The sequence below is a fragment of the Antechinus flavipes genome, chromosome 2, assembly GCF_016432865.1.
Source record: "Antechinus flavipes isolate AdamAnt ecotype Samford, QLD, Australia chromosome 2, AdamAnt_v2, whole genome shotgun sequence".
In the NCBI taxonomy this organism is placed as follows: domain Eukaryota; kingdom Metazoa; phylum Chordata; class Mammalia; order Dasyuromorphia; family Dasyuridae; genus Antechinus; species Antechinus flavipes.
The window spans coordinates 582902014-582914673 of NC_067399.1; the positions used below are offsets into that span (position 1 = coordinate 582902014).

Consider the following 12660-nt stretch of genomic DNA (forward strand, 5'->3'; position numbering starts at 1 on the left):
AAAATTTGAGTATGCATATTTTCAAAGAGCTTGTTCCACTTAGATTAGATTATTAGAAATGTTGTGCATCTAAGTTTTCTCTTGATAGCTTTCAGATATCTTAAGTGATTTTTTTTTATTAACAGGACTTTTAGTTTAAGCATGTTTTAAAGAATCTTCTTTTGACATATAGTTTAGGACTTTCTTGATACTCTCATTGAAAGATATAAAGAAAACAGGAGATAGGATAATTTATTTTAAAATAATTAAATGCATAGAAAACTTTTCAAATTTGAGGAGTTAGTTCCAGTCTTGTCCCCACCCCTCCTTTTTTATCATGTATTAAAATGTGAGATTGAATTTTCTATCCTTTACCGATATCAAAAACCATCACAGATTTGCTTTCTCCTTTCCTGGTTATTTTAAAAACTATTTTTTAAACAGTTTTAGTTTCCTGTTAATGATCTTTCCCCTGTGATGTAAAACTGATAAAGGTTTCAAATAATCCGTCTTTGCTCTAGAGTTGTCTTTATTTTTTTATTAGCTCTATAATTTGGTCCTAAACTTATAACTTTTTCTGGTGATTTAGAGCTGGAGATTATAAAAAAGCAAGGAGAACTTGATAAAAAGGCTATGGATGAGCTTCTGAGAGAGAGAGACATATTAAATAAGGTGAGTTTGTGATAGTAATGCCGGAAAATGAATGTCTTGCTTTGGGAATATAATATCTGTCTATAACCAGTTGTGCAGAGAAATAAAACTCACAGCAAGCTAAAGTAGATTAGAATAAATAATAGCTCTCAATTTTCCTTTAAGCAGCTGCTTACACTCTGTCTTTTAGTGTCTGTGAATTGAAATTATATTATCACCTGTGAACACAAAGGGACTTATGAGAATTAGCATATAAAACAGTAGGGGATTTAAGAGTACTTTGTGAATTCCATTTTATTGCTGATACGTTATTTGGTATTTTAAGTAGTTGATCAAAATCTTGGAATTCAATATCTATATATTTTCAGCTTTGTGTTAATTGAGTAAATGTAAGGTGGGGGTTTATAAAAATCGTACAGTGCATAATATCCAAGAATAATGGGTTAGTGATTTTTAAAAATCCCCACTTATTCTCTATCCTCATCTTTAATTTTGCTTTTATTAGGAGTCTTTTTTTTTTTTTAAACAGAATGCTCCATTTGTCTGAATTCACATTCTGCCTCTGCTACTTGTGATTTTGAATGTGTCCTTTGGCTCCTATGAGCCTCATTTCCCCCATCTATACAATGAGCTAGTTGGAACTAGTAGATGACCCTCTAAAGTTTCTTCCAGTTCCAAATCTCCAGTCTTTTAGACCTTGAGTGTGTGTTTCTCTAATAGACCTATTGAAAGAGGCCCAGAGTTCTGGCTCTGGTGGGTCTGCTTTTAAAAAAACAACCATATTTTAATTTATTTTGTTAAATATTTTCCAATTACATGTAAAATTTTTTAAACATTTCATTTAGAAAAAATTTGAGTTCTGAGTTCTTTTTCTCTCCTCCTCTTTGAGAAAGCAAGCAATTTGATATTGACTATACATGTTATGCTGTATAAAAAATATTTCCACATTTGGCATGTTGGAAAAGAAAACACAGGCAAAAAAAAAAGAAAAATAGAGAAAGTTAAAAAAAAATATGTTTCAATTTGCATTCAGAGTTGATCACTGGAGTTGAATAGCATTTTTCCTTTGGAATTGCCTTGGATCATTGTCTTATCAGAGTAGCTAAGTCTTTCACAGTTGATGATCTTCACAATAATAATCCTTACATTCTATCCAGATTTTGCTCACTTCACTTTGCATCACTTCATATAAATCCACTTAGGTTTTTCTGAAATCATCTTGCTCATAATTTCTTATAGCATAATAATATTCCAAAACAATCATATATCACAAATTATTTAGCCATTTCCCTTGATTTACAATTCTTTACCAGCACAGAAAAAGTTTGTACAAATATTTTTGTACAAGTAGGTTTTTCCTCCTTTTTTCTTTGATCTTTTTGGAATATTGATCTATTAGTGGTATTACTGGATCAAAAGGTATATATAATTTATAGCCTTTTGAGTATAGTTCCAAATTGTTCTCCAAAATGATTGGGACTAGTTCACAACCAATAGTGCATTAGTGTCAATTTTTCCACATCCCCCAGCATTTGTCACTTTCCTTTTCTGTCACATTAGCCAATTTGATAGGTGTGAGATGCATTTCTTTAATCAGTAGCATTTTTTCATATGAGGATAGATAGCTTTGATTTTTTCTTCTGAAGACTGCCTGTTCATATCTTTGACCATTTATTCATTGGGGAATGACTCTTTTAAAAAAAAATATAAATTTGGCTGAGATCCTTATATATCTGGGAAATATGAGGCCTTGTCCAGAGAAATTTGCTGTAAATACCACTCCGTCATTTCCTACTTTACTTCTTGCTTTGGTTGCATTAGCTTTATTTGTGCAAGTCTTAATTTTATGTGATCAAAATTACTCATTTTACTTTTCATGATCCTTTCTCTCTTGTTTGGTCAGTGGCTCTAGTGGCTCTACTTTTAAAATCGAAAGACTCCATTTACTTTTAGAGGAATTTCATAGCTAAATACTAAACGTATTACATTTGTTAATTGCAAAGATTTAGTGCCATTTTTCCTGCCCGTTTTGAGGCAACAGGTTGAAGGTATTGTAGCAGTGAATGTGTTGTTAATTCTCATGATTACTGTCATTCCTTGTTCAGGAACAGAAGATGTTAGATATATCTTTAATTATTTCTTTAGGTTTCATAAATAATTTAGTTCCAAACTGTTTACTTCAGATTACTTGGATGTTTCCTCTTCCCCCTACCCCCAATTTCACTTCACCCTCCACACTTAGAGCACACTTAGTTTCCCACACTTCATAGAGAGAATCAGGACCATCCTATGTAGACCTACTTCATATTTCCCCTCCATTCCCAGAATTCCTCTGCACCGTAATCCATTGCCTCTTTTCTCTCTAGTCAAAGAAAAGTTAAAACAAACAAACAAAAAAAAAACTACTCTTCCCTAAGATTACTTCTTCTGGATTTGTCCTTGGCTTGTTTCCTTCTACTTTTTGGCTCTTGCTGTTTCTTTCTCCAAGGTTTTAAAAATTATTCCTTTTCCAATGGTTTCTTCTCATCAGACTATAATCACGTTTAGAACTTTCCAATCTTGTCCAAATTCTAATCCCAATATTTCTCTCTCTCTCTCTCTCTCTCTCTCTCTCTCTCTCTCTCTCTCTCTCTCTCTCTCTCTCTGTGTCTGTTTCTCTCTGTCTCTGTCTCTCTTTGTCTCTGTCTCTCTGTCTCTGTCTCTGTGTCTCTCTGTATCTCTTTGTCTCTCCATCTCTCTCTTCCTCCTTATACCATGCAGATACTTCTGGACCTTTATTTTCCAAAATAATCCATCAGTTGCTCATCTAAAGTTCACTCCATCATTTTGCATTCCTGGTACAGATCCAGATTGCTGTGATCTCCAGGCCCCAGATCATCTTTCCTTCTTTTTCAAGAAACTCAGCATCTGGCCTCACAGTCTTTCTTTCTGTCCTAACCTTGGGATCCTCATTTCTTTCTGTCCTAAACTCATCCTTGGGGACTTTGATAAACGCAATGATGTTCCTTTAAATCCCTAGTTTCTCTCTTTATTAGTTTCCACGACTTCTATAATCTGTGATTTCACTCCATCTCAGCTGTACGTAGTCATGGTCATATCCTTGATAGAAAGACAATCTGAAACTTTTTAACTTATGCAATCTATGATCCAAAAGATTGATTTTTTTTTATCAGACCATAAATTTGTGTCCTTCTATCCTTCCTTGTTCATCATCATGTGATCTCTGCCCTTTCCTTCTCATTTTTATTATTTAGAAGATTGCCCAACTTTAATCTTTTAGTTAACCAGTTCAACTTTAGCCTACTCTCTACCTCAACTACCTGCTCATCCTTTTCTAAACCTAGAATATTCCCATTGTCACTCTTCTCTATTCTTCCTTACTTATGAACTCCACTAGAGGAAAATCACACAACCATACTGACTGGGTCCACTACAAATTTATATTCTCTAACATAAGTGGGCCCATATTACTCATGAAAATTCTTTTACTTTTTTCTAATTGCTCTTTTGACCTCTCTCCAGTGTTTGTTTCAAACCTGCAATTCACATGTTTATTTGTGTACAAATGTATGCATATATTTTGTACTGTATCTCTATTTTTTCCTGAAGTAGTACATAATTTGAAGGCAGGGACTATTTTGATTCTTGTCTTTGTAACTCCAGCATCTAGCACAGTAGGGCTAAGTAGGAGAGTAATAAATGTTTGCCAAATTGAATTTTTTACATGTTTATTTATCTAAAGAAAACCATCTATTATTTTTTTTTGATAATTCTGGAAAATAGTACCCAAATTTTCAATTTTACATTTGCAGCCAGCATGATCAGATTTAGTTTAAGTAGCATTTAACCTATATATTTGGCAAAGGATGTGATTTTATTGCCATCTCAAACTTCTATATGAAGAGACTCACTCTATCAATGCAAATTGCTGCCCTTCTCTGCAACTTAAAATCTTAGAAAGCTTCCTAGGGCATTGAGAAGTTAAGGAATTTGCTCAGGTTACACAACTGATATGTATTAAAGGCAGGACCTGAACTGCCCCTGAGGCCAGCTCTCCATCCATCAGGTCATGATGCCTCTTACACAGGAGATGTAACAAATTAATGTAGCCTAATATTTAGAAACAGCTATGATGTTTTCTTCTTCAATAGAAAGTATTTTAATAAGCGTCACAGTCAGAAAATTTCCTTTCTTTCATTTTGCTGACTTTCAACTACTCTCTCCTAGACTTCAACTTAGCATCCAATTTATGTAAATAAAATAAGTTCATCTTGTTGCATTATCATCAGAAAAAAATGTGTAATTTGCATTTTGAACACTTTATATTTTACTTTTAAATATGCAAGAATTTCACAACATGACTAATATGGAAAAATGTTTTCCATGATTGCATATATATAACCTATATCAAATTGCTTATGGTTTTAGGAAGGGGAAGAGAAGTTAGGAGAGAAAGGAGGGAGAAAGAAAAATTTAGAACTCAAAATATTAAAAACTGTATGTTGAATTGCCTTTATATGTAATTGGAAAAAATAAAATACTCTTTATTTAAAAATGTGCAAGAATGATGTCATTAGAGCTAGTCTTTCCACACTCTTGGGTTAAGATGAGTTCATTTTTCATATTAAGCATACTTGAATATTTTGGTGTCTTTTTTTTCTGTAGAACCTGATGAAGGCTGTCAACGCCACTCAGAAGCAGGTGGACTTAGTAAAACTTCATGAACAAAACAAAAGGAACCTGGAAGAAGAAATCCAGAACTACAAAGATGAGGCTCAGAAACAAAGAAAGATCATCTTCCAACTGGAAAAGGAGAGAGATCGGTACATTAATGAAGCTAGTGACCTCACTCAAAAGGTTAGACCCTCTCGGTTTTACATGTGAGATGGGTTCATGATGTGAGTTCACAGATTTTTCTCCTTTCCCTCTCATTTCACATGAATATTGGAAATTGGGCTTGTGAAAGCTTTGATATTTCAGTTGTCTGGAGTTTTAGAAGGCGGAATTTTGATCTCATGAAAGGAAATCTTATTTTTTCCCTCAATTATTATCTACAGGGCTGGCCTGAGGCAAAACTATGAAGTTTACAACTGGTCTTCAGTACTCCCTCAGCTCTTATGGATACTCAAAGCCTTTGTGCTGCCTTTTGGTCATAAATGGCTTCCCTCTGTGGTACTATACCCAAGTCTGCCCAATCTGAGAATTTTCCATTCTCTAAAGTTACATATTGTTTTCTAATTTATCCTCCCTTTCCAAGTTCTGGTTGAGCTTAGTAGGAGAAAAGCAACTAATTAGGCTATTTTATATCTAGTTGTAAATGACTTAGGGCATTCTTCCCAGTTACTCCTCCTAGGAGAATTAATATTTAAAAAATCTTTCCCACACTCAAAAGAATGAATATCTCATGGTAGAATTTAAAATATTGCTACAGATAAATAAGTATATTGAGTCTTGTTAGCTAAGTTGCTAAAGAAAGGATCCCTTTAACCTTTACAGTATACTTTGCATAGGTAGCATGGGACAAATTTCAGTTGTCTACAAGATATGCTAATAAAGTCAATTATACTTGGTGTGGTACACAGATTTTTGAGATTCTCTTTAATTAAACTTATCTGATTATGTTGATGTGAAGAACAGCAAGAATGCTTTCATTGATCTGGTCCATATGATTCATGTACTTTTTTTTTTTTGAATTCTTGGTGGGGAGAGATACCAGATAACATTGTCATAATCTTTTAATCTCTGGGTCTGGCTATAAGTAGGATAGTGCCCTATATAAGCATGGTAGCTTAAACCACTAGTGCTAGAGAGGGGAATATTTTTATTCCTTGTACCATGTGCTGTTTTAGACACATGAATTAAATAAATTCCCTCACCCATATATTTTCAAAATTCCTGTTGTCCAAGTGTTTTGTTTCAACATGTTCAATTAATGATAAATGGATGAAAAAATTAGGGGGTTTTTCAAATGATACCACATTGGCAATATCTCTTCTACCCTAATGTAAGATTGTCTTCAGTGATTTTCTTTTTCTATTCTATACAGCAAGATTTTTCCTTATATTAATTTTTCATTGTTCTTGCAGTTTTTGTTCAAGTCAAAATTTATTCTATGAATTTTTCCTTATATGGGAGGTCTAAGGTTTACTTGATGATAAGATGAGAGCCCTTTTGATATCCTCTCAGCCATAATGGTTTGACATTATTTCTGACTTCTTTCTCACCATTTCACATTCCACCATTTGGCAAATTCTATAGGTGCTACTTCCATAGTAATATATATATATATGTATGTATATATATATATATATATATATATATATATATATATATATATCAGCTAAATTTATATTAAAAAGGGCCGTTCCCCAAAGAATAAATGGCCAAAGATATAAAGAGGCAGTCTTTGGAAGAATAAATCAAAGTTATCTATGGTCATATGAAAAAAAATGCTCTAAATCACTACTGATTAGAGAAACGCAAATTAAAATAATTTTGAGATATCACCTTATACCTATCAGATTGGCTAATATGACATAAAAGAAAATGGAAAATGCTGGCAGCTAATATGACAGAAAAGGAAAATGACAAATGCTGGAAGGATCCTATTTTTTGCATCCCTTTATTGCATCCTACTGTTACAGTATAATCTAGTCCCTTATTATCTCTAGTCTATCTCTACTCCAGCCTAATTTATATATCCTGCCATATTAATCTTTGGAGCATGCAAATGTATTCATCTTATTCCTTTCTTGAGAACTTTCAATCATAGGAAAGACTAAAGCCAAAGTCTTTAATATAAATTTGAGTCCCTCTATAATCTGATTCAATTCTATCTTAACAACCTTATCTCTTATTTTTTTCAAGGCATAGCCCAGATTCACTCTTAACTAGAGCACATTTTTCCTGCATTTTATTCTCATGCCTTTGTTCACGCTGTTCTGTCAGAAATGCTTCTCCCCCCACCCCCAACACCTCTTGTCATTTAGCATCTCTCTATACCGCTCTAAAATCAGATCAAAAACCTTTTCCCCCCCAAACCCTTTCTTGATTCCCTTCAGATTGACCTATCGGCTCTTTCCTTTGAACTCTTATAGAATGTTGCTTTTCTCTTTCTTTGAATACATATCACATTATACCTGATATTACTCTTATTTATGTGTTTTCCCTTTAAGGAAGGAACCATATTTTAAAATAAGCTTTTGTTTTTATATCACTTTCATTTCTCAATTACTTGGAATCTTCCCTTACTACAATGAATACAAGAGAAAGAGAAAAATAAATAGTTCAGAAGTAACCAACAAATATATTAACTGAGTGAATATGACAATCTATGCAATGTCCTATGCCCTTTATCTCTCTCTCAGGGTCAAGTTCCAAACAGTACTTGTTATTCATCTTTGTATTTTCTTTAGTGCTAAGAATCCTGCTCACAAATTATAGGCATTCAGTAAATGTTTGACTCAATGAATAAATGAATGAGATTGCCCAGGCTTGTACCAAAATTTGCTTGGAAGGAACTGTACTGAATTTTACTTTAGAAATATATTAGCTTTTAATTTTGTCTTCTCTTATTAGTCTACTTATTGAAAGGCATCGAGTTATCATTAACATTTTGCTGATATTTTGTGACTTCTCTTCCTTTAGAAGTTTTCTGTGCCATCAATATGGCTCCCTCTGATTTGGAGAAATAAGAAGAAGCCATGGGGACCATTCAGTTGTATTACTATTATTTGAAGCATAACATGTATATGGACACACACCAAAAAGATAGCTCAGAGTCCCATGCATTTTTCTTCCATATAAGCTAGCCTCTCCTGTCCCCTAACTTTGTCTACATAAGCCAGCCCTTTCTGATTTTCATAAATATCTAATAAGACTGTTCTTAGTTAATCAAGCTGTCTGCCAAGTATTTTGCACTCAGCAGGCAGTAGCTCATTTCAGGACCATTTCTTTTTCATTCCCAATGTTAAACTTCTGACAATTTTGCCCTAGTATTTTATGTGGCCAAAAAACATTTTTCCCCCCACAATTAATTTCTACCTACAAATTATTGAAATCTCATTTCACTTGCCTATAATATGGTAAGGCCAAGCTCTTTTAGGCAGAGGCCCAAGGAGCTGAATAATAATGTATTTTATAGTCTTGGAAGTAAGCAAGACAAAAGTTGATCAAAGAAATATTGTTCTTACTGCACAGATGACTTAATGAAATGGAGTTCCCTAGAAAATAAAACCTGTATTTGATTTAATCTTAGGTCACAGCTGCCTATTGATACTAATTTGAAGTTTACCACTATAGAACTACATTCTTAGACAAGTGTGGTGCAATAAAGATAAGATCAGTGGTAAACTTTGTCAATTAAAAAGGGAAAAATGCATTTGACATCATTCTCTCTGGGCATATAAAGTGTAGTCTAATCAAGTTTAATCAAATTTATCATCATTATCTACTATCAAGATAGTAGAATGGGGGTGATGGTTTATCATATACATCCTAATGTAATAGGGACATTATTGTCACATATATAAAAGTTTAATCAGAAGTATCCTCTTGGCCCCTAAAATTGAAATCTTAATAATTGATGGTTAAGGAAATGCCTTTGTCTTATTATTATTTAATGGTAGGTTCTCTGAAGACCTTGACTTAATCATCATTATGTATCCACTTTAGTGCCTAGTATGGTACTCACACATCTAATAGGTATTGAGTAAATAGAGGAACATATTTGGGCTAGTCCATGTTGATTTAGATTTAGTGGAATCTGAGAGTCTCAGATGTCTAGGCATATGGGCATTTTTTTTTTAGACAGGAAGTTTGTATATTTCATTCAGAATATAAAGGCATAGTCAGCATCTAAACCATTGACAAGTTAGAAAACTGATTTAAGAAGTTTATTGTACTTATATTTCATCAAATATGGGTTACAAATTCAATGACCTACTTTGGTGTCCATCCTCAGTCCATATGTTTTGGCTATGCTTCAAGTTTCAGACATGCTTTATTGATTTTTATCTCACTCTTATTACTATTGGCAGGTTGTTTTAACAGAAAAAGAAAAGGTAGGAGTAGATTATAAACTGGGACTGTGCCTTCATAATGCACTGTAAGCATTTTCTGGGCTCTTTTGCAGCAAGCTCACAAATGCTAAGAACCTCATCTCTTCTGCTGCTGTAATAAAATTTTCTATATTTAGACATGGATTTTCTCATGAGTTGGTTTGAGATATCTAAAAGTGTAATCAATTAATTAAGCTTCTGCCCCACAGCTAGCATCCTGTGCTCTCTGATGTTGTATTTCCAATAGGGGACAGTTTGCTGACAGTATGCTTTCCCTGTGATCTACTGTCCAAGTCATTTTATGAATTTGCAGGATTTGGACTCATATATGTATGTGAATCTCTGCCTTGTTCCATTGGTTTCAATACTTAGGTAATTTTTAGTTGCTATTAAAAAAATAGTAACTGTTCTTGTCAGTCATCGTAAACTCTTATTTCTGTCATAGTTTAAAATCTTTACAATATGATGGTCTGCTTGTGTTAGTTAATTGTGTACCCACAAAAGAAACAGTCATTAGCTGTACTCTTTTAACCTGACATATTACTTTTCCTGATCAAAAGGTTACTTTTGTTATATCTCTAATTGTAATTGAACAAGCACTTCCCCTTTCTCTAATGGGCTAACTGTTATTTGACTATTGATGAAGTTATTCAAAGTATTTTCAGATCATTCTTTCCTCTGTCATTTAATGACAGCAATGACTTTTCTATCTTGGAGACTTTCTATTTTCTTCCAGTGCCATATTAAACTTTCAGATTTTCAGAACTCAGAAAGTGACCTAAAATAGTAAACTTTGGATGCTTTGGAAAATCTTCCAAAAATGTGTATCTTTTTTGACTAGTATGAATTTGGGGTCTTTTTTTTTTTTTTAAAAGAAGAATGTTTTTGGCGTGTACTCAAGTTCTTTTTTTCTTAATATAAAGATAATTTTTCTATGACCTTTGACAACACTTACCACTCTTTCTTTTTTGTTTCAGGTCTCTCTCCTATCTTGGCTTTTTCAGTAATACTCTATGTCCTATGCTTGTTCCTTCCAATTGTTCCTTCCCTATCTACTTTCCTGTATTTTCTTATTCTTCCTGATCTCATTAATTCCCATGACTTCAGCTATCCTTTCTTCTCAGATTTCCCAGAAATCTCCTAAATTTTAGTCTTGTATTTCTAACTGAATGTTGGGCATCTCCATCCAAATATCCTACCATCATACTAGACTCAAGATATATAAAAATTGAACTCTTCAGAGAATTTGAAGGTTGCATAGGGATCTTACCAGCCATTTTGTCTAGTCTCCCACCCTTTACAGGAATTCCTTTTATAGCAGCCCAAAATATTGTCATTCAGATTCTATACAAATAATTTCCATAATGGTGAATCTCTACTTCATAAAGAAACCCATTGGATAATTTTAATTGTTGATGATATTGACACAAATTTGACTTCCTCTAATAAATCCAATCATCCTAGTTTTGTCCTTTGGAGCAATATAAAACAAAGCTATTCTCTCTTTTCTATGGCAGTGATTTAAACATTGTGAGAAAGCTATCATGTCTCCTCATTAACAAATATCTTTTGAGAATTGGCATATACAGGGCATTGTACTAGACCTTGAAGACAAAAAAGAAATAGAGGATAAGTGATTTTTTTTTCTTTGAGGGGATTGGCATTCAGTTATGTATATCAGTTACCCTATATAACTGAGCAGATATTTCATAGATTCTCTTTGTCTCCAAACTAGTTTTCTCCCTCTCCTTCCTTCCTTCTAGGGTTTTTCCTGCTTGCTTCCCATTTTTTTTTTTTTTTGCTAGGATGTTGTCATTCCTTCAGTTGTTCAGACTTAAAATTCTGACTCCTTTCCCCTGCCATATCCCCACAAGGACTACAAACATTCGTTATGCCTTGTCTTTTTTTAAATTATAACTTTTTATTTTCAAAATATATACATGGATAATTTTTGATATTCATCCCTACAAAACCCTGTGTTCTAATATTTTTCCCTCCTTTTTTCCCCTTTCCCAATCCTATGCCTTGTCTTTATTTCATGGCCTCCACTCTTGTAATCTCAAACTTAAACTGCTGTGAGAGCCTCCTTACTTATTTTTATTCTAGTGTATTTTCCCTCTTAATGCATTCCAAACAATACTGACAGTTAAATATCTCTAGAACTCAGCCTTTAATTGTCTAGTCCCTTCATTCATTCGTTTCCATTGTCTATAGGACAAAGTCCAAACTTTGAAATTTAATAAAACACCAAGCTATTTTTCCAAATTATCTCTTCTGACTCCCCACATAGAAACCATATGCTCTTGCCAAACTAATATATTTACTTCCCTCTAAATACTTGTTCTTTCTTGACTACATGCTTTTTATTCATGCTGTTTCCCTGTCTCCTCTCCCTACTCAAACTCCATCTGTATTTCAAGATACAATTTTACTCTTTCTTCTTCCAAGCTGCCTTCTCATATCCCATGGCAATCTATTTCTTTTTGGAAAGAATTCATAGATTTTATTGTCTGACCTATTTATTTGATAATTAATTATTGCTTTCCAGCATCTCCTCTGTTGCTCAGAAGTGTTATTTAAATCTATTAAATATTGTTGATTTCTATGTTTACATCTATTTCTCTCCACTAAATTGTAAGCTCCCTGAGGAACTAGGTCTTGTTTTTTTGACACTCTCCACTGTTTTTAACACAGGACTGTGCATATAATTGGTACTCAATAAATATTATTAGTTTGATAACCTTTAAGTTATTGATGAAGAACATATATAGACTTCGGAACAGTGTCATGAAGTTCAGAATTCATGCGATTCATCTCATTTAAGGACCAGGTATAATAGGTACCTCATTCTTTCTTCCATGGATAGGAATAAAATCTTTGGTTGTTAAATTGTAGTAGCTTATTAAGTCATGGTGACAATATTATCTTTAAGCATTTCCCAGGATCCATTGTGGAGAAACCTCTTTCCCCA

General features: G+C 33.4%; 1 protein-coding gene across 3 annotated transcripts in view; it reads left to right on the forward strand.

The window, feature by feature from the left end:
- CFAP58 (cilia and flagella associated protein 58) overlaps positions 1-12660 on the forward strand; it is a 118894-nt gene that overhangs the window by 21444 nt on the left and 84790 nt on the right. For all 3 annotated transcript variants that reach the window (XM_051981363.1, XM_051981365.1, XM_051981364.1), the window contains exons 8-9: positions 569-651; positions 5296-5487. In XM_051981363.1, coding sequence (XP_051837323.1) covers positions 569-651; positions 5296-5487 — 275 coding nt within the window. The remainder of the gene's footprint in view (positions 1-568; positions 652-5295; positions 5488-12660) is intronic.